Genomic DNA, 22,940 nt, shown 5'->3' with positions numbered 1-22,940 from the left:
TGAGTTATTCACTAAGTGTGGTATAGATAATATCCAGATAATATCCAGGCTTTCTCTTATGATGGGGCACTCTGCAGCGCCTCCTTTGGCTGGCACTAGATGGGGTAATGGAATTGACCTCTGCTCAGAGGTCATGTGTTTTGGAATGTATGTGTTATCCAATACAAGAACAGCATTCAGGGTGGACAGCCCAAGACACACCAGAGAATACCTGAATCCCAGCAAAGGAGCAGGGTTATGTGCACTGGGTCATCCTGCACCCCACCCCACCTATTCCCACAGATTTGTGCAACCACAGTTTCTTTAGTTGCAGACTTCTCTTTATGGTATAAAAATGATGCAGCAGTTTTGTATTTTTTTCTTTTTTGTTTTCAGTGAGAATAAATCTTGATGTATTACATTTCTTTAAATGATCTTAAGCTGTTGAATTCTTGTGTAGTACATATAGCTCACTCATACGCAGAAGCCACGAACACTAACACAGTGAGAAATTGTCACTTTCCTTGTAAGAGTTCAGCTTCTTAGTAAAGAGCCCCTGAGGTAAGGACAGCTCTGGGTAAAGTTGGTTTGCAAGGGTAATGAGTACATTAGGACAGGAGGAAGGCTGGGGACTGACAGCAGGGTTCATCCTGACTGAGTAAGGCATGACTAGTGCCAAAGATTTATTTTCCAAAATCAATACAGCTTCTGCAGAAGCTTTAGGTAATTCCTCAGACATAGATATGTAAATGTCATGCATAAAACAAACAGCAATTAATTTGGGATCATAACATAGTGTCACTATGCTTGTCTCAAGTTCACTGCCCTTGTGGGGTGGGACTCGTGATGGGGATATGTCGATGGAAGGGAGCGCCCCATTCAGGAGTGGCAGCCCAGCAAGAAGGAGGTGTGGGGGTGCCTTGTGTGGAACAGGGTCCTTTGGCTGCACTTCCTCAGATTGCCCACAAGGATGATTCAGCCCAGAATTGAAGTGCTAGTCTCTTACTCCATCCATCCAGTTTCTGAGTGCCTGACTTGCTTCAAGCATTATTCTGGGGTTGGGGATTCAGCAGTGGCCCGTACATAGGGAGCCCTGTTGTTGTATTACCTGTCAGGGCACATCAGCCTGCCACTGTTCATGGCAGCAGGCTAAAGGTTGGGGATGCTCTTTGACAGGGAGGTTTAGACACGTTCTCTGTTGATAACTTCCTTGGAAGTCATTGTGTTCCTTTTTGCATTGCAACTATGATGCTTGCTAAGGCTCTGGACACACTACCACTTTCCTTTCTGCCTGTGATGGGGGAGCTTATAGCACCTGCCAAGTGGAGACCCTGCATGTAAAATCATGCTAAGGAGCAAATGGGCACTAAAGGTTTCAGTCAGATGTATCCAGAGATGCCAAACTTAATTCCAGCTTTTTTCTTTCACTTGTTTAACTCTCACAGGAGACTTGGGAAATTAGCAAAGTTTCTTGAGCATCCCTGTTTAAATGAGGGAATACAGCACAAGCCCTGTGTAGTAGTCTGAACAGCTGTACACCTTGGGGTGGGGTTAGGAGCTTTCTTAAAAAGCATGTGTGATGCTTTCCTGAACACATCTTCTAATTTTGCTGGTTCATTCATTGATTGATTTATTTAATACTAAGCCCTTACTATATATACACTGGGAAGAGCTTAAGTGCCAGAAATTCAAAGCCTGTAAAAATCCTTATGATCTTTGTGTTTACGGAACTGACAGTCTAATGAAGGAGAGGGCTTACTAAATAATCCCACAAGCACATGTAGAATTATAGCTTTGACCCTTCAGGAAAAGTTTTCTGAGGAAATGATATTAAGTCAGAGTCCCAGGTCAAGAGTAGATGACAAAGAGTAGATACAAAAAGCTTCTTTGAGGGACGTTTTGGGGAGGTGAGTGCAGATCAACTCCCTGTACATCTGAGTCTCAGTGCAGCTCCACAAGGGAATTCAAGTTGGATTGCTGTCCATGGGCGTGACTCAGGGCAGTACCACCTGTAACGAGGCCTAAAGTGTTCTGACTTGGTGAGACCAAGGTCATTTCATGGTCACTTTATGAACCTAAGTAAAAATCAGGATGAGATATTAAGTACTTACAGTGTGCTAATAGTTAACAGCAGTTTATTAGGCCGTTTGACAGATATTTCAGAATTCTCTTTCCTAAGAGAGATGTTTTTCTTTTTCTAGGATTTGCTTACAAGACATAAATTACTCAGTGCAGAGTTTTTGGAACAACATTATGATAAAGTAAGTATGTGAAATATTTAAATAATGGTTGTGATTTTTAACAAGAATTAACTTCAATAGAGATTTAAGTTAGATTTTTGCATCAGATATTTAACTATGGTGTTTGTAAATGGTGCTATGGTCACTTTACTGAAACAACATTGAGTACTAAGTCTGAAACAGAATTTGACCTTGATTCATACATTGCCCTTCGCATTTTTTCTTACTTTAGAAGGGGGAAGTGATCATTTTTGTTCCTGAATGATAATCTAGTTAAGATGCAAAGAGAATTTAGTCTGACTTTTATACTTTCTCTTCCTTTTTCATCAGTTGCTGCATACAAGTAGAGAGACAGAGGCAGCAGCGCTCTGTCTCTGATTTGAGCAGCGCTGGCCTAGAGTGGGCAGGCCCGCAGCTCTGCCCTGCTTCAGTGCTTACTCCTCTGGGGCCATAGCCAAGGCACTCACTGCTTGGGGGCTTAGAAACCCTCCTTATTTGTAAAGTGAGGACATTGGACTAGCCATCGGTAAGGTTGCTTCCAGCTCTGTGTCGGTGTCAGTCAAACCCAGCAGTGATGGCCTCCAGAGAGCTGTCAGTGATCCCTGGTGCTTGATGACTTACTGCCCACCAGTCACACATCTACCCCAGGCTACAGTGCCCCTGTCACTGTACACATCTGCCTTCCTCTGGAGAGCTTCCCACAATACCACAGTCATTGCCTATACACTGTCCAAGCTCTGAGAGCTAGTACATATAGAGAACCTAGAATAATAACTCTTCACTTCAACTTCCCGTCCATCCCACAAGACTTGGCTTAGTTTTTAATTCTTCCACTAGTGGTTTAGACCTTGAAGCTTTAAATGCTGTTAGTACCTACCTCATCCTTTGCTTCCCTCGCCCATTACATTCTAAGGTTCTGGGGCAGAACCTGTGCTTCCTTGTGTGTCCTTCTGGTTTCCCCTCTCCCAGCAGCAGCATAGCATGTGACTGAGAAAGCAGCCTCATGAATGGCTGAAGCATTGACAGCACGTTATTTCTGCCATGAGTGTTTGGATGTGGGTGTTTCCCTTGTGTATTTCTGGTTTGAGGTGGCAACTGTTGTTTCTTGGAACATTGCAGGCTTTTAAACAGGGTGGTTCTCAACCTGTTGGCATGACCCTTTTGGTAGGTCATATGAGATAACCCGAATATGAGATACTTGCATTACGGTTTATAACAGTACCAAAATTAGTTATGAAAAAGCAATGAAATAATTTTATGGGTGGAGGTCACGACAACCTGAGGAACTGTTTCAAAGGGTCGAAGCACTGGGCAGTGGTAGCACACGCCTTTAATCCCAGCTCTCAAGAGGCAGAGGCAGGCAGAGCTCTGGGTTGGGGGCCAGCCTGGTCTACAGAGCAAGTAGTTCAGCCAGGGCTACACAGAGAAACCCTGTCTCAAAAACCAAAGGGGTGGGGCAGGGAGAATGGAGGGGAAAGGAGGGAGAAAGGATTGCAGCATTAGGAAGGTTGAGAACCACTGCTCTAACATCAGAAGCCTGAGCCTGGCATCAAGTCCTGAGAGCAAAGACTTTCTTTATTCTTTAGCCTCAGAGTAGCACATGCCCACTAATAAGAGTGTGTGGAGTGTGTGGCCTTCTGACACTAACGCTCATGGAGCTAGTGCTAAGACGTAGTAAGTAAGTAATTGGTAACCTGCTTTATTTCCAAAGGCCGCAAAACTTTTTTTTTTAATATGCTACCAACTTAATTTAAAGCCTCCCACAGATACACTACTTTATTTAAAGAGATTTCTATAAGTAATGATGTCTTTTAATGGTGAAGTAAGGTGATTTTTACAAATTATGGACGTGACATCAGCTATCAAGTTTAAAAAGACATTTTTACAAAAATGTGTGAAATACAGTCAGATCTGAGGGAGAAGGCATATTGAGTCCTATCAAAAAATAAAACCCCAGCCACTCTTATTTTTGGTTTTGCTTGTTTGTTTGTTTTTGTTTTACCAACTAAAGCATGGGGAGAACCATCAGTTAAAAGACCAAAAGATGTGTGCTGGCTGCTCAGAACTTCCTGCTGACATTCCTGAAGGGGAGTTGGATTGTCTGACAGCCTTGGCTTTAATTGCTTCCACTCTGGTGACATGTTCTTATTGTCCTCACTTTGAAGACCTGGTGACCCTTACCAGCTCTGATTTGCAGCCTTGTACCCACAGGTCTCTCAAGCCGTGACTGCCTGTGTTTCTTCCAGGAGTGTCTTTCCCTCCCCCATTTCTAATATCGCTCCCTTCCGTCACCTTTGAAGTTCTCACCTTTCAGAACCTCTATTTACTGAACACACTGTAGGCTTCCCTCTCTCGGCTTTATTTTCTCTCTGTGCTTGATTCCTTGAAAGAACAAACAGGTTCATTTTTCTCTTTGTGGTTTAGACTAATTGAGTTCCTGTGTATGAAATGATTGGAATTTTTAACACCAAGAAACAAATATGGAAAGTGAGAAGATGTTAATGCAGTGGTCCTCACTTATCAGATGTTTACATTATGATTCATAACAGTAGCAAAATTATGAAGTAGCAATGAATTTCATAATGTTATGGTAGAGGTCAGCGCGTGTCTTAAAGGGCTGCAGCATTAGGAAGGTTGAGAGCCACTGTGTGGATGTTTTATACACATGGGGTTAGGGTGTAGAGAGACACTTGCCAAAGTAGTCTCTGGATCTGACTGGAGCTCCCTGAATACAAGTGGCTGGTGGCATCACCAGAGGGGCCCAAGAGAAAGGGAGGTCTGACATCATTGTCAGCAGGAGAGCATAGGCCTTTGTTGATTCCAGAGTCTGTCCTGAACTTTACGTGTTACCTAGCTGCCTTTCCTTAACCCTGACGTGTGTTTTCTGGTCTCCTAGTTTTTCAGTGAATATGAAAAGCTACTTCATTCAGAAAATTATGTGACAAAGAGACAGTCACTGAAGGTATGGCACATTCTCTCTCTCTTTTTTTTATGTCATTCATTTCTCTTCGTTATCTATTTGTGACTTGAATGTGCTAGTGTTGGTTTTAGGCCTTTAGGAAAAAGTACATGGGTTATTTGGGCATGGTTGGGTTTTTTGTTTTTTTTTTCCCAGGGTTTGGGGTATGGTAGTGGTCTGTATGCCCACAGTATAAGGTGGAGACACCAAAGGGGAATATGCCACTCAAGGCTACAGATCTGAACCCAGGTAGGCTGGCACCAGGCATGCCCTCAGCTGTCTGTCCACAAGGATAATGCCTGCTCCCAGCCAGGTATGGAGCTGATACAAGGCCTCAGCCTAGAGTTCAGTGCAAGAACAACCTTGAGGAAAAGTCCCAACTGAGCAGTATGTTTATGAGCAGCACTGAGTTTATGTGGGTAATGAGGAAGCTCTGAGCCCGCCTAGTGGGGGTGGAGATGGAGGTGGAGGTGGCGGTGGTCTCAGCTCCCTGCTTGGTTCTTAACAGTCAGTGTTGTTGTCTTGAGGAACCCCTGCTCTGAGAAGCAGATGTGAGAAAATGAAAAACTTAGCATGCATTTAGCAAATACTACCCTTCATCCCGGAAAGCCCTGCTAAATAGAATTTAAAACTGGAAAAAATTTAGTTAGAATTAATAATCAGAACTTCCTAGTACCCTTTCCTTTTTTTGAATAGTGGTGATTTGTTACATTGTTCATTTTTATTTTTGTTACTGTTTTGTGAAACCAGGTTCTTCTAGTATCAAATGATGACTTATTAAACGGGTTGTTTAATTTTTTTTAATTTGCTTTAAGTCTTAATAATTTAAGAGTAATGGTCTAATGTCTTCCCAGCTTCTGGGTGAGCTGCTGTTGGACAGACACAACTTCACTATTATGACGAAGTACATCAGTAAGCCTGAGAACCTCAAGCTAATGATGAACCTCCTCCGAGACAAGAGCCGCAACATCCAGTTCGAGGCCTTCCACGTGTTCAAGGTGAGCGCGCTCGCTCAGCAAACAGTTGTTTGCGGCCTCTGGAACTGCCATTGCACTTACTAAAACTTACTAAAACAGGTCAGTCAGAGCGTTTCACAGAAGCGGGACCTGGATGGAAATGGCCTGTGCCCTTGCCTGACAGTGGGAAAGGGTGGTCAGCAAGGGGTGTTGCTTGCACAGAAAGTATTCGGATAAGCACGGCCCTGCTGCCCTCCCGCCCCTCCCACTCATTCTCTGTGCAGCTGACTCACTGAGGGCCCGTGCACAGCCAGAGGTAGTTTGAATGCCTTGCTTGCAGGGTAGGGTGGTATTCTTAAATTTCAGTCTGTGTCCAGAAATAATTTATTTGATTCTAAACTCAAAGTCGGTGTTTAGTCCTAAATACTATGTTTTAGGGTTGACAGAATGGCTTGGCAATCTTTGTGCTAAACATGTAATTGTTATTCTCCGCATTGTCGTGTAAAAGTAAGTTCTTCTAAAGAAAGCCTGCTATCCCTCCCTGCCCAGGAGCTTGCTGGGTGGACACTGATGTCTTTTATGACTGATGTGACTTTCTGTTCTGCAGGTGTTTGTAGCCAACCCCAACAAGACACAGCCCATCCTAGACATCCTCCTCAAGAACCAGACCAAACTCATCGAGTTCCTCAGCAAGTTTCAGAATGACAGGACCGAGGACGAGCAGTTCAATGATGAGAAGACCTACTTAGTCAAGCAGATCAGGGATTTGAAGAGAGCAGCTCAGCAGGAGGCCTAGGTTCCGCAAACCCTGCATCCCTTCCCAGCCCAGCACCTGCTGTCGGCTCCTCAGCACCGGGCACTCTCATCGACTGTGAGGAGCACTCCTGCTAATCTGCTGTTAAGTGAACGGTTTTTCATTTTACCTTTTTGTTTTTCAGTCCAGGTTGGAGAACGTAGCTGCTGCTGCTTGCACATTAGAGCGCACGTGGTCTTTCTTTCCCTTGATCTCTGTGTCATTTCAGAACTCACAGACTCCATTTGCTACAGGAGTTCTGAACATGGCTGGGTTCACGAAGGCAAATATACAGTGAGAGTGGTCTAGGGAAAAGACGGCGGTGATAGCATCGCTGACCCTGCCTGTCCATCGGCACTGCTCTCTGCAGGTCTGTGCAGTATGAGAGATCATCCAACTCTGCCGCAGGAAGATGGCGGATGCAGGGATTGCTGGAGATCAGAAGGGAGAACTGTATCCAGTGCGAGCTTTGGGGAGGATAAAGTTGATGTGCAAATAAATTGATACTGAAACTTAGCAACTTCTCAAGTGTGGAGCTTCATAAGGTCATAAGAAAGTGTATGTGTGCTTTCTCACAGCTTTCTAGAACTTTTTGACATATGATTTTCTTGAAACTTGTAAACCTGGATATGTTGAAGGGTGTTTGTTAATTTTACTTTTGAAGGTGTTTTAAAACATTAGAGCTAGCAACAACACCTTATGTTTCATTTCAACACTGCTTACAGGTTTCTTTTGTATATAATTCTTAGAATGCTCATTTCTTTTAAATCGTTTAATTTGTACAGCAGAGGAATGTTATTGTAGTAGTATGTAACTATTACCTGAGTTTTGCAAAAAAAAAAAAATGCTCATATGTAATTGAAATACTTGAGATTACATGAAAATGCTGATTTTAACATTTAAGGATCACAGCATTAAAAGAAAAAGAACCAATCCCTTGTATTCAGTTACCCAATGGGGCACCGTTGGCAGGCAGAACTACATACCTGGAACTCGGTCTGCTACAGATTCTTGCAGAATATTGGCCTTATTCATTTAAAATGAGTCCTAAGATTGCCATATCTATGAATGATACAGATTATGCTAAATAATGCTGATTTTTTTTTTTGTGGGGGGGACCTCTTGTAGAGCACCCTTTCTTTCTTAGAGTAAGTAATATCCAGTACAGTAGTCGTGAAACTGAATAATTAAAACTTTGGCTTCTCTTAGGGAAAGAAGAGCCCTGGTCCTAGATGTCCTCCGGGAGATCGATGGTTTTTAATGTCCTTTTCCTTAAATGCTGCAAATTATCAGTATTTATAAAGTAACTGATTTTGCACCACTTTTTTTGACTGTGACCACAGCAGAACAATGTCTCCTAGACTGTACCTACATAAGGTTACTAGAATGGTGTGACACACGATCACAACTAACAACTTAAAATCAGAATTTGCCCGATCAATTCAGCATGGCTGTAGCTGACTAAAAAATTTACATAATTTATTCTTTGCTAGCCTCTCTTACTAACTGAATTATTCATTGGCCAGTAAAAGCTGCTGTTTTAGCTGGTTTTAAGGTTTCCTTCGAGGAAGTCAAGTCAGAAAAACCACTCCAGAAAATACAGGTCTGTTCTATTTCATCTAAACGGCAGTCTACAATAAAAGGTTTCCAAGGCTCTCTTTCCCGTGTGCGTGCGTGCGTGTATGATAATTCATGTTCTCTAGTAGAGATAGAGAAAGCATTCAATCTCCTGGACAAGGAGATCCTCAGCTGGGTGGGAGGCAGACTCAGCCGAGCTCAGTGACCCAGACCTTGCCTCTGTACTGTAAGTCAACGGCCATTACCCCAAGTGGAAGGAGTGTCTCTTTGCCAAGCTAGCTCTTAGAACTTGAGACGACAGAACAGCTTCCACTTGGGCAAACACAGAGTAGTGCTAGAGTCTTGCTGTGGAGAGGGGCTGCAGTGTGTCAGAGAACTGTGTCACTAACGCATTGAAGCTGAAGGCTCAGAAGGCTTTCTGGATTGTTTTTAAACAGAACAATGTGAAAACACTCAAGATTGAAAAGTTGCATTTAAAGTGTGATCATTTCCTAGGTTCCTATTACCAGAAGATTATCCCGGGTGTGGTTTCTCTGGTGTTAGAAAGGGTTAATTTGACTTAAGGCAGTTACGCAATGTGATTTTTTTTTTTAACCCTTAAAAAAAGTGGGAGATGTATACAATTGTTAATGACATGCAAGTGTTTCCTTTCTCCTGAGGAAAAGTGAATTTCTTATCAGAATATCTGGCTGGCCCTGTAATTTAAATTAAAATAAAATTTTGGAGAAACTGTCTTGTGATGTCCTTTAGACAGTCACACATCACCTTGGAGAGTTCCATCATGAAAAGAGACAAAGCACTCATTTTGTCAGCGGGCAGGAAACAGTTAACATTCTTTTTTTTTTTTTCCTTACTCAAGATTTAGTGCACCTGCAGTTTTTCCCTTATCTTGCCCCTGTGTGAAGGTGATTATTGTGTCACACAGCCCGCCCTTGTCTCCCAAGTTCAGTGTCCTTGTTACCATTTTATGGTACCTCCCCACTCCGACATGTGTTCCTTTATCAACAGTGGAGATGCCAACTGCTTGATGGGGTGAGTCACAAGTCACTGGAGCATGTCTGTGGTAAAGGTGCCCCCGTGAAGCCTAGTACTCTGTCTCCAGAGGGGGCTCCTAGCCTGTGTACAACCCTGCCAACACAACCTAGTCAGTCAATAAGCTCTCCATTTGGGCAGCAGGGCAGAGGGCCTGCTCTTGCCAGAGATACTTAGTAGAGTGACAGCATCTTACTGTTCCTCTGCCAGGCCAGTTGCCTGCCCTGCAGCTCAGTCTCCATGGAGCCCTTGTCGTCTTCCAGCTGCATGCTGACCAGGCATCCCAGGCTTCTTTCCTCCATCCTAACCTGCAAGGACCAGATGGGCTCATGAGCATGGAATCTCCAAGGGCACAGTCACCCCAGGTCATAGGGGACCCCACAGATGCCAGTAAGATGATACACTGCCTTTGCATTGCCCTGGCTCACAGGCTGCCAACCATCTCTTAGCTGCTCCCAGAGTTTCCCATGAGACGTTCATTCCCAAAGCTGAGCCTCTTCCTCAGAATCCTCTCCTAGCCCTCAGGAGTGGTCTGAACGTGTCCTACCGTGTGATCATCAGTTTCCTCCTGCTGCTAAGGTTTACCTCCAGTTGCTCCCATACCTGCCTCCACGAAGCACTTCGGAGGCCAGGACTGTCTTGCTAAGGCCTGGAAGCTCTGGGCCTCCAGGGATCTGCCTCCCTGCACTCACACTACCTAGAGGGGGCCAGTGACTACACAAAGATGGAGCTGTTGTGGCAGCAGCATCTCCTACAATGGCCTCAGAAACCTATGTGTCTGATTCCATGGAGAAGGGGACACACACACACAAACACACACCAGGTTCCTAGACAAGAGATTACATCCTCTACAGATACTTTTTTTTCCTGCACCTCAAGTACCTTTTTGAGCTGTCTATGGGCATATGTGCTTCCACGTTTGCACACAGGTAACAGGTTTTAAAATTTTAACTAATCAGAATTAAAACTTCCCAGGCACTAACTTCTTAACCACCTGTATCTCAGTGGTCTCTGTAGTTTGTCTTAGTGACACACTCCCTGGTGTGGAAATAGGGATAGGTATTGAGATGCAAAGGTGAGCAGTGCCCTCAGTGACTAGCAGGCCATTGGAAACTCCCAGGTGCCATCGCCCAGCAGTTCTTTTGCTTGGTCCAGCGTGTGGTCCTGGTCCTCTTGGAGTTTCCACTGGTGGACAGAGCTGGATGCCAATCTGTAACTTGGATACAGGCCCTTGTACATTGCCTGTATATGATGGCCACAGGGCCCTTCTCTGGACCCGGCAGCTTCTCTGACGACGAATGACAGCTGCCTGGTGAGAAAAGAAAATCAATGCTTCCCAACCTTTCTGAAGGGTTCATCTGCCTTCTGGACTCTGAAGCAGGTCTGAGCCCCAACATCCGCTCTGATCCTCACTGACCCAAGTGTTTCCCAAGACCTGGTCCCCGAGGGGAAGATTGTTGGGAGCTCTGTCCTTAGGCTGGCCCAAATAGCCTGACTAGCACCCAATCCCTGGAGCAACCCAGCCTCAAGGTGGCTGTACTGAGCTGTTTTTATGCATTATGCCCACTGGAGGGCAGTGTAGTTCTTGGTTTAGTGCTGCAGGTCCTGAGGGTGTCTCTTGTGCTGGGCAGCCTAGAGATTTCCTGGAGGGACATCACTTTCAAACAAGATGGAGTAATTAGGTCGGTATAGAAACAGATGTGGGGAGCAGAGGAATCCCTGGGTGAATGTGTGGTGTTGACATGAGCATACCAGTGATGTTTTCTGCCTCAGCAGAGCACCAAGCAGTCGGACCTTGTTCTTTGTGGTTCTGAGTGGCAAGCTCTGAAAGACCCCACTTCACTCTCCAAGCATTGGCCTGTTGGAGGCAGCTCAGAGGGGACCAACATCTAACATTCCTTGTGGACTATAGAACCCGTGGACATGCTCAGCTGCTGGCTGAGAAAAAGGCAACATCTGAGACGTAATGTGTTCTCTCCTCTTACTGAATGTCCCACTGCACCCACACTGAGATGTTAGCCTGGGGTGAGTCCCCACAGACCAGGATCCACTGTAGATAGGGCTATGGATACCCCCATGCCCTACCTCCACCCCTAGAAGACCAGAGCCAAGTCTCTGGAGTCAGAAGAATAACAGGGAAATCATTCCAGGCCTTGATACTCAGGAGGCTTATGATACTCGGAATCTTATGTTAATGTGAATAACAACCCCAGAGACCTAGGATCCTTGAAGGGCAGGAGGCATCCTAAGTGTGACAGTGGGCTATCTGGGTGCCATTTTGCTCCTCATGGACTGCACGGACGCAAAAGGGTGTCTGCAGAGCACATCCACCCTGCATCCTTTATTCTCTGTGGAAGATGTGGAATTTTGACCCAGACTTGTAGATATTAAGAACTGTGTCACTGGGAGGGCTGGAGAGATGGCTCAGTGGGTAAGAACACTCATTGTTCTTACAAAGGTCCTGAGTTTAAATCCCAGCAACCACATGGTTGCTCACAACCATTTGTAGTGAGATTTGGCACCCTCTTCTGGTGTGTCTGAAGACAGCTACAGTCTACTTACATATAATAAATATTTAAAAAAAAAAAAAAAGAACTGTCACTGAAAAGATCTGGCCGTTTCAGTTTGGCTGTGGTTTTGGAAACAGTCAAGGCAGAAGAACATCAAGTCCACCCGGAAGCACACATGAAGAGGCGTGACAGTAAGTTTCCTGCTCTCCCAGCATGCCTTGCTTCAGTTCCGCTCTCCCTGCTGGCCTTGCTGCATCTCTGTTCAAGATGGGGAGAAGAGTAAAAGCCAACTCTTGCGCTTTCTGGGTGGGAGGGAGGGGAAGCTGAGGAAAATCCCCAGCACACAGTAGGTCTTCAATACATGATGGCTTGGGAAGCCCAGTGGGAGGGAGTCCTATGTTCAGAGTACTCCCCAACTTTGATTCATCCTCCGGTTTCAGAGAGAACAATATCCTTCCTGTATCTGGTGACGATGGCAGCCTTTAGTCACAGCACTGTGGAGGCAGAAGCAGGTGGAGCTCCATGAGTTCAAGGCCAGCCTGGTCTAAATAGTGAGTTCCCAGAAAACCAGGGAACACCATAAGTCCCTGTCTTAACAAGATGAAAAGCCAATCCCTTATGATATTAGAATAATCACAGGTGCTTTGTCATCGCCGTGACAATACTGTTGAACACTGACACTCCCAGCATCAGTGCACCAAGACAGAGTGTGCATTGGCTCTGCAGTCAGAGGGACAGGCAGGTGAGTGGGGACAGCACCATGCCAGAACCACCGACGGGGCCTGAGAAACTCTGGCTTCAGCCTCTCCCAAGCACCATTTGGAAGGTTTCAGTCTCTGGTCTTGGGCCAATGAGATGAATACAAGCAACATATGCCTGCTCTCCCATGAAAGCAGAGGCGGAGTCAAATGATCCCAAGATGGCGGAGGCTTTCACCTGAATGCCTCACCTGGGAAGGTGATGCTTCATGTGAGCACTGGGAGATTGAGGAAGATGAGGGATAGTCAGCAGGCCTCTGGAAGGCAGACTGGGTTGATATGACAGGTCAGAGCAGTGTTTTTCAACCTGTGGGTCTTGAGCCCGTGGGGTCACAGATATCCCGCATATCCGATATTTACATTGTGGTTCATAACTGGAGCAAAATAACTGTATAGTTATGAAGTAGCAACAAAATTTTATGGTTGGGGGGATCACTACAACATGAATAACTACTTAAAGGGTCACAACGTGAGGAAGGTGGTTAAGCGTTGAGTTAGAACCTGGAAGATACCTGGATATAAAAATAGATTACTTGGCCCAGAAACAGCTTCCTCCACATTTTGCCAAGAAAGCAGTGGTCAGGCAGCAGAAGGAACTGCAGATCCTGATCGTTGTTGGCTGTTTTGTTTTTGTTTATGCAGGTCTTGCTATGTCACCCTGGCTGGCCTCAAAGTTACTAATCCCTAGTCTCCATCTCCCATCTGCTGGAATTACAAGCGGATGCCACCATGCCCAGTTTAGACTCTAGAACATCCCTGAGGCAAGTAGATCCTATGGCCCTGCCAGAATCTGATCCAAAGGCGAACCAAGAAGAAGGAAAATTGGAACCAGTCAGCTCCAGGTTGGAGTTTAATACAAGGCTGGGAGCTCTTCAGACTGGGCCCAGGGCACAGCCAAGTTACAGCTTCCCCCCACCCCTAGTCAAGATCACCTAATTCTAATCTGAAACTCAGTTTACAGTGACCTACACATAGCCAACACCTCTGTCCCGTGCATCCAGGACACTGAACTCCCAAATAAGACCAGCGCAGAGAGTCCCAGAGGAGGACTGTACTGTGACAAAGCTACTTCAAAACAAGAGCCGCTCTCCTAGCCAGAGAGGAGATACCTGACTGTGGTTTCAACACTCAGGAGGCCGAGGCAGGAGGATGGAGACATCCAGTCCTGACTACTAAACTTTTAAATAGTGAAACGATGTCTCAAAACAAAACAAAACAAAAATCAGAAATAACAATCAGAAATAACAGCAAAACCTTTCAGGGCAACAATGGTATGTGTATATATATACATACATACATACATACATACACACACATACATACACACACATACATACGTAGTCTAGATTGCTAGAGAGAGAGAGAATCAACTAAGAATTCCATATTTAGGAACCACTAGGCGATGTGGCTTAGCCAGTAACATCACTCAATGCCTACCCTGCGTTTGATCCCCGGCACCCACATGGTACCGGCTGGAAGGATGACCGATGGCCCATGGGCACACAGACGTAAGTGAACACAACTGAAAAAGATGTAAGAGTAATATCTAGTAAAGCTGACATTCAAAAGTGAAGGTGAAATCAAGGCATCTTCAAATACATACAGACTGGGAGGCTTACTGCTCACCAACCTGTCTCGAAGAAGTAAAACTAGAGAAAAAAAAATACTAGAGAAAAGTCTTTAGACTGAAAGAGGCGCAGATGTTAAATCGACAGCAAGAAGAGTTCCAGATAAAATGAATATGTTGTTTTTCAAAACAGATAAAGATGTTTTTCCTCTGACTACCACTAGACAAGCTTATGTAAAGTAAGTACAGTATTGAAGTGCTTTTGTTAATTCTGTAAACAGGCTTGCTGTCTGTGATGTAATGGCACACAGGAAAGAGGGACAGAGCTGGCTTATGGTGGAGCGAAGTTTCACATTCTGCCCCAGTGGAGTTAGCATCAAATGTCAGCAAATTGTGGCAAAATGCATACTGATCCCTGGAGCAGCCACTTTTTAAAAAGCTGTTTTAAAAAAAAATCAACAAGAGTTAAAATAATACTAAAAACATTTATTGAGAACAGTAGTCAGATGCTTCTAATGAGAAAGGGATTGGAGGAGAGACAGGAGCTGTATAGGCCCTGAACGGCAAATGTCAATGACAATATTAAAGTCTACTTCAGCTGAAAGGCATCTCCAATCTGACCAGTTTTTAAATAAATAAATAAATAAATAAATTTTAAAAAGAGCCAGATCTGGTGATGGCATTCTGTCTATGAGAGTCATTCCTCAGACTCAAAGACACAAATGAAGGAGTTTGGGGCCAGCCTGGGCTACATAATCAACTTCAGACCCAATAGAATAGGGCATCCTCTCAAACATATAATAAAGAAAAACTCACAAACAGTTGGAAATGAAAGGACAGAGGAGAGAAAACATGGAAAGATTAAAACATGACCTCATCGTGGACTTGGAGACTAAAGTAACTAAATGCCTGGGCAGAGGGGCCTCTCAGGAGGAATCGCCTCCGTCGGATTGGCCTGTGGGGCTATGTGGGGGTGGGGGTGGGGCATTTTCTTAATTCCTAATTGATATAGGAGGGCCAGATTCCAAGGAATCTTCTCAAGAAAATGAAGGCCTGGGTCCCAAAGCGTCATGTGCCAAGTATCTGCAGCAGCGATCTTTAGAACCACGGCCTTGAAGTAATCCAAAGCACCCAACAGCTACGGGGCCTGGGAACTCAGTGTGCCCGGTACCTAGAGGGGACACTGAGTGGCCGATGCCAGCTGCCACAGGGAGGGGCCGGAAGAGCATTGTGCTAAGGAGGAGTCTTGGCACCGGAGACTGGACCTCAGCCACCCGTTTAGGTGACGTAGCCTGTATCTGCTGGAAAGTAGATCAGCCATGATTTCACCCCAGGACAGGACCAAGAATGAACTGCAAACAGTGAAGGGAGACATTTTGGAGCAAGTAAGATGTTCCGACACTGAATTTTTAAAATAGTTTCTCAACTCTACAAATTTACTAAAAAGCATCAAGTTTAAACTTTTTTTGTTGTTGTTAAAGAATAATTTTCATCTATCCATCTGTCAGTTTGGTCACACTTTAGCATCAAAAGGAAGTTTGTACTTTTTTTCTGCTGGCTAAAAATAATCCATTGAGAAACTGACACTGATAATGTATTTATTTCCTTAGCACAACGCTGGAACGGAAATAGGAATACTGAGGCGAAGAGGATAGCTCAGTGGATGAAGTGCTTGCCTTGTAAGCATGAGGACCTGAGTTCAATCCCCAGGACCCACAAAATAAAACTGGGCGTGGTGGCACATGCTTGGAATCTCCAGATGGCACTACAGTACCAAGGCCTGGGGATTGACAGAAGACACAGACTGGGGTCATTCTGGTGAGGAGAATGCAGAAGCTTTACTGAGGGACCAGCAATATAGACTCTTGAGGCCAGGTGAAAACTAACAGGAAGGAACAACACAACTATAGGTCAGGCACCTGGAAAGTCCCTACCATACAGGGCAGAGAAAATAGGAAACAAGCTAAGCGCAGGATGTTCAGTTAGCAGGATTCGCAGGACACCTGTGCAAAAACTCAGCGGGGGGGGGGGGGGGGCATTGAGTTGAGCTCACCGATGCCCTGCATCTCCCTGCTGGGGAGGCAGAAGCAGGCAGATCCCTAGAGGAGTTCACAGTCAGCCAGCCTAGCTTGTTAGGGGCGTCCTATACCAGTGAGAGATTGCCTTAAAAAAAGACGGACTGGAGAAAGAGCGGCTAAGAGGATGGCTCAGCAGTCAAGCGTGCTTGCTGCCCTCCCGTAGGACCTGGGTTCAGTTCTCTGCACCACACGGTATGACCCACAACCACCCATAACTCCAACTCTGAGAAGCCCAATGGTATTCTGTCTATAAGAGTCATCCCTCAGTTATAAAGACAAATAGAGACAAGGCTGGTGAAGGAGTTTGAGGCCAGCCTGGCCTACATAGTCAGTTTCAGACCAGCCTGGCCTATAGAATGAGGCTAGCCTCTGCGGGTAACTCTCCCTTCCCCCTTCATATATGTGCGTGTGCACACACAAGACCCAAGGTTGTCCTCTGACCTCCACATACATGTGCCCACGTACACTCACACCAATGAATATATACCCTCACAAACGTGTACATAAATAATAGTAATAATAATTATACTCATATAATATTATATAATAATTATTTTATGTGTGAGTGTACCAATAATAATAAAGTACATATTTCTGTCTTACTGGATTTTTAAGTGAAGACAACATGAAGACATTTCTGAATAAACCTCTGCTGAGTGTATTGATAGCCTGTTGTTAGCTTGCTGCAACTGCCACAGAGCGCTCAGGGCCCAGAGAAGATCCAGATGGGAACAGGGAGGAAGGAACAGAGCAAGAGGGCAAATGGATGGTAAATATCAAAGGCAATTTTATCTTTCCTTTAATTCCCTAGAAGGCAATTCACCCTTCAGAGCAATAATAATTTATTGTGAGAATCATAACATCTAAGGAAGCACATTTATAACAGATAAGAAAAGTGGTGGTTGTGTTTTCAGAAGGTACTTAACTTCATTGAATCCCTGAATCAGCCCCTTCCCCGAGAAAGGCAAAGATGTATATAGAAAATATAAAACTCAAAGACCACAATGTACCTCATAAAGAAGAGAAAGAGATGAGTGGGGTGGAAGAAAATGGCGACATGTAAATCAACCAGCCAGAGAACGGCCGGGTGCTCCACCACAGCCGTACTTCCTCCAGAGAAGGCCGGTTAAGACTCCACCTCAGGGGCAGCAGAGCTGGATTCTATTCTCTGTAGAGAGCTGCTCTTCAAATGTGAAGACAAAAGTGGAGATGGAGATGGCTCAGCAGTTAGGAGCACCGGCTGCTCGAGGAGGAAGACCCTGGTCCTCAGCAGCCACAACAGGCGACTGTGACTGCAGTTCCAAAGGGTCTGAGCTCTCTTTTGGCACATGTGGTGCACATACATACGTGCAGATACTCACATATACACGTAAAAGAAGTATCTATATTAATGGATACATACATACATACATATAAATAGATATAGAGATATGTGTGTGCATAAGCTAAAACAAAGGCTTAAATAAAAACATACAAACACTAATTACACCTGGCCTGCCCAGATAAACACCAATAAAGCAGTTTTAGAACAAGAACTGTTGTCACCAGAGCCGAATCTGGAATCTTCATTTCTTCCTTGCTCATTATCGGAAAGAGAAAAACAAAACACTTCACTTACTTCGTCCTTGGTGTTTAATGGGAAATTGGTCATGTGAGACAAAGCCGACTTCAAGGCCCCACACGGCCCCTCCTTTGGTCCTCCCTACATTCAAGACTCTGCTGCCCCCAGACAAGGGCTGCTATGGGATCCGTGGTGGGGCAAGATGAGACCTCCTGAGGATCAGAATTTCATCCCAGGGAAGATTTCATCCCAGGGAAGATTTCATCCCAGGGAAGACAGGGTCCCAGTCACATCCATTCAACCTATCCCTTGCCTGCCTCCTCCTTCGGAATCAGCCACAGTCACACTGACCGGAGAGGTCCAGGTAGAGCACACCTTGCACTTCAGTGTGCTGTGACCTGTGGGTCCCGCTCACTTGAGGCCACATAGTCTCTTCAGATGGCCATAATGCTCTGGGTCACACTAATCTTAAAGGCATGGTCCCATACTGTGCCTGTAGCAATAAAGGGACCCTGGACCAGGCTCTGCTTCTCCAGGGTGTGGTGAAGGTGCTGGGATGGGATTTCACTGTGAAACTTAATAGAGTTTCACTGAAACTACCTTATGCAGAGATGGGCAGATTGGCCACTGGACTTTCTACCTACCTAGGAGAAAGGCATAAACATTTTGGAAAATCAGTTTTGTGGACAATGACTAAGGAGCCCTTGATTCAACATTAATGGGTCAGGATGTGGTGGAGTGTTTGTCTAATATGTGTAGAATTAAAACTGGCTGTGGTGGTGTATGCCTATAATCTCAGCACTTCAGACAGAGGAAGCAGGAGGATCAAAAGATCAAGAGCATCCTCAGCTACAGAGTGAGGCCGACTTGGGCTATTGTTGTGTGATAAAACACGGACCAAAAACAACTTGAAGAGTTGGTTTTCAGCCTACAGTCTATCATCAGGGGAAGCCAGAGCAGGAACTTACCACAAGAATCTCAGCAGAAACTGAACCAGCAGAAACCGAGATTCCCTGGAGGAATCCTGCTTACTGACTTGCTTCTTCTGGTTTGCTCAACCACCTTTCTTAAATAGCCCAGACCCAAGTGCCCAAGGATGACACTCACTGTGGACTAGGCCCTCCTGGAGAGATGGTCCAGTGGTTAAGAACACTGGCTGTTCTTCCAAAGGTCCTGAGTTCAATTCCCAGCAACCACATGGTAGCTCACAACCATCTATAAGGGGAAATGACCTGGCCTTCAGGTCAGAGCACTCATACATTAAATAAATAAAAATGGAAAGAAAGAAAGAAAGAAAGGAAGGAAGGAAGGAAGGAAGGAAGGAAGGAAGGAAGGAAGAAAGGAAAGGAAAGGAAGAAAAGAAAAGAAAAGAAAAGAAAAGAAAAGAAAAGAAAAGAAAAGAAAAGAAAAGAAAAGAAAAGAAAAGTCCTACAGGCATGCTCAAGGCCAGTCTGATGGGAGAAATTCCTTGAGATGCCCTTCCCCCATGCAGAGTAGTCACTCTTCTATTGCTGTGATAAAACACCATCATCAAGGCAACTTATAGAAGAAAGGGTTTATTTTACAATTCCAGGGAGATGTGAGTCCTTCACCGTCACAGCAGGGTAGCATGGCAGCAGACAGGCATGGCACTGGACCAGCAAGCCGCCTGCCCGTTCACACCTTAAACCACAGACATGAGCCGCAGAGAGAGAACGAGAAATGATATGAGGTTTCTGAAACCTCAAAGCCTGCCCCCAGACACGGCCTTCCTCCAGCACGGCAAGCTTCCTAAGCCTGCCACCAACGGGGACCAAATATCCCAGCCTCTGAGCCTATGGGGGGCATTATTGTTTAAGACATAATTCCAGGGGCCCCTCCCTCCACGTGTACGTGTGTCAAGGTGATGTGAACAACTAACAACTCTGTCTCAGAACTAATAAACAAACAACCACGGAAACAAAAGCCTTTAGTGGAATCCAGATTGGAGATTAAAGTGCTGGAGGGCTAGGGCGGTAGAACACATATCCAGCATGCACAAAACCTCTTCAAGGTTCACACGCAATCACTAGAAATAGACCGGAGACCATTAACACAAAGCTCGAAATCGATAACTCTTTTTTTTTTTTTTAAGATTTATTTATTTGTTATATACAGCTAAGTACACTGTAGCTCTCTCCAGAGACACCAGAAGAGGGCATCAGATCCCATTACAAATGGTTGTGAGCCACCATGTGGTTGCTGGGATCAGAACTCAGAACCTCTGGAAGAGCAGTCAGTGCTCTTAACTGCTGAGCCATCTCTCCAGCCCTCAATAACTCTACTTTGGCTTAAAACAGACATTTTAGGGAAAGTACACAAAGAGAAACCAGGGGGGAAAAAAGCAGCCTTTAGAAAAGGCACCCAATTTAAATTGTTTCATATCTGGTCAAGTTGAGATTTTTAAGAACTTCATTTTTAATTTGTAATAAAGTTTACAACTTGATTTTTTCAAAAAAGTCAACAAACTGCAAGCACCTGTTAATAAAGGTCTTAAATAATAATAAAATAAAATAAAAGAAAGAAAGAAAAGGCACCCAACCAATGGACAGAAGCGGCTGACCCCTGTTGCTGAATTAGGGAAGGCAGAAAGAAGCTGAGAAGGGCGACCCTGTAGGACTAGTAGTCTCAATTAACCTGGACCCTAAAATCTCTCAAACACTGGACCACCAAGCAGGCAGCATACACCAGCTGACATGAGGCCCCCAACACACAGTAGAGGACTGCTAGGTCTGTGTTCCTTCAAAGATGATGCACCTAACCCTCAAGAGTCTGGAAGCCCCAGGGAGTTTAGAGGGCAGCTGAGGTGGGTGGGTGGGGACATCCATGTGGCGACAGGGGTGTGGGGAGGAGGTATGGGATGTGAAACAGTCAGAGGATGGACAGGGGGTGGGTGAGTGAGAATAAAGTATGGAGTGTAAAAAAATAAATATAAAAAAAATACATCTGTAATAGCCTTAAGGGTGGTAAGAGGGGCAAACCCTTAGACAGGATTAGGGGAGGCTTGGTGTGGAAATTCTGACCTCCAGGGATACAACCAAAGCAAGGTGAGAAAGGATGGGCAAGGAGAAGAAACCAAGCATCAAGCCTGTGAGAGGTCCTTCCGGGAGGGGACCAATCGGAGGCCTTGGGGAGGGGAAAGGCAGTGTGGCTGGTGGGAGCTTGAAACCAGCTATAATGAGCCCGTTCAAAAATGGAAACCTCCTGGGGAGGCATTTGAAGAAACATGCAAGTCAAAGAGATCCTTTAAAATTGTTTAAAAGGTGCCAAATGTACATGAAATTAGCTGAAATAGCTGACGCCGTTGTCTTACATAAAGTCTGAAGGAGGCTCTGGTGGGGGTAGGTAATAGCTCTTAGCAGGAACTTCAAGTCCTTGCTGGATGCAAGAGAAAGCACCACCAGATACCCAGTGGAGAGAGAATTTACCCTTTAATGCTGAAGGAAAATGGATTCCAAAGCAGATGGTAAGATTCACCATGCCGGACACTCAGAGGACACAAGCCAACATTCTGTCAGGAAAATTTAGAGAAGCATCGGCTGTTACAGAAGCCAGCCTGCTTCCTGTGAGAGAAGAAAATTCATGATGATGGACTGAGAGCTCGTGGGTTGTAAGAAACCTTGGTCATTTAAGAATAGTTACACCGTGGTCATTTAAGAATAGTTACACAATAGACTGAATAAGTAAAACAATTTAAAATGTAAAAGAACAGCTGGTGTGAGGGCTAAAGTTATGTTTTAAGTTTAAATTAACAGTGCTTAAGAGATCTAGAAAACAACAATGCCTCTTAACCAAGTCCCACTTGCCCAAGGACAGATGCTGGGAATTGTTGTTCACATAAGATAAGCAAGCCGTGAGTTTTCACTTCTGTAAACGGGGTTGTTTGCCCCAACAGCGCAGAACTGACCACACATAGGCGGGAACTACAAAGCCAGGAAGTAAGCCGGGATGCACGCTTGCCCTCCCCTGAACAAAGGTAGGAAGTCTTATGGGTTTTGCCTTTTATAAGCTCCTGACTAACCTTATTCCTCCTGGCCATTCTCTGGGAATCCCAGGTATGGACCTGGCCACTATCATCCATTGTCGTTGCCAGTATTTAATAAAGCTTGCTTTCAAAAGCTGTGGTAGTGATCTTATTCTCACCAGGTGGGATCGTTGCTGAAGAGTTGGTAAAACGTTGGCTGTGCAGTGGTGAAGACAGGAATCCAATTCCCAGAACTCACATTAAAAGCCAGGTGTAGTGGAACATGTCGTCTCAGAGCTGGGGAGGCAGAGTCAGGAGGATTTCTCCCCCCCCCCCCGCCCCCCCCGGGCTTCAACAGTCAACCTAGCTTAACTGGCAAGTTCCAGGCCAAGTGAAAGATTGTGTGACAAAACAAGGTGGACAGCACTAGCAAACAATACTCAAGATTGACCTCTGACCTTCACATACACAAAGGAGGGGGGAGGGGAAGGAACGGAGTAATTAAATTAAGAACAGAGAAATTAAGAGTATCTACATCCCAGATGCAACAAATGAGCATTGCTGGGTCTGGGAAGAGGCCAGTTGGGTTACCAGGTTAAATACTGGTGCCCATTTAAAATGGACAAACTTATACTAAAAAGTTTTTGTTGTGTATCCAAAATTCAAATTTCTCTAGGTATTGCCCCAGGGAGCACCTGAGATCTTGAGTTCTCCGGAGATGCTCGTGAGAGAATGCCTTGGTTAAGTTAGCTGATGTGGGAGGGCCTGTCTTCATTGTGGGTAGGGTTCCAGAATCCAGATCAGGGACAGCGAAGGACAAATACAGAGAGCACAGGAGACGAAGCTAGGATCAGGTGGGGTTCTACTGCTCATTAGGTACAACACAGTGAGAGGAGGAGTCTCTGTAGGAGGTCTCTTCTGGGAGGAGAAAGTCACTGTCACTAGGT

General features: G+C 45.0%; 1 protein-coding gene across 1 annotated transcript in view; it reads left to right on the top strand.

Moving 5' to 3' along the window:
* The window catches only part of Cab39 (calcium binding protein 39), a 36,827-nt gene extending 27,589 nt beyond the window's left edge, over positions 1–9,238 (top strand). The window contains exons 5-8 of the mRNA XM_052191954.1: positions 2,181–2,240; positions 5,116–5,181; positions 6,033–6,176; positions 6,742–9,238. Coding sequence (XP_052047914.1) covers positions 2,181–2,240; positions 5,116–5,181; positions 6,033–6,176; positions 6,742–6,930 — 459 coding nt within the window. The 3' untranslated portion in view covers positions 6,931–9,238. The remainder of the gene's footprint in view (positions 1–2,180; positions 2,241–5,115; positions 5,182–6,032; positions 6,177–6,741) is intronic.
* Positions 9,239–22,940: the final 13,702 nt, after the last annotated feature.

This window comes from Apodemus sylvaticus, chromosome 9, assembly GCF_947179515.1.
Source record: "Apodemus sylvaticus chromosome 9, mApoSyl1.1, whole genome shotgun sequence".
Classification (NCBI taxonomy): domain Eukaryota; kingdom Metazoa; phylum Chordata; class Mammalia; order Rodentia; family Muridae; genus Apodemus; species Apodemus sylvaticus.
The sequence above is the reverse complement of the archived record's forward strand: the minus strand, read 5'-3'. Positions and strand labels throughout refer to the sequence as shown.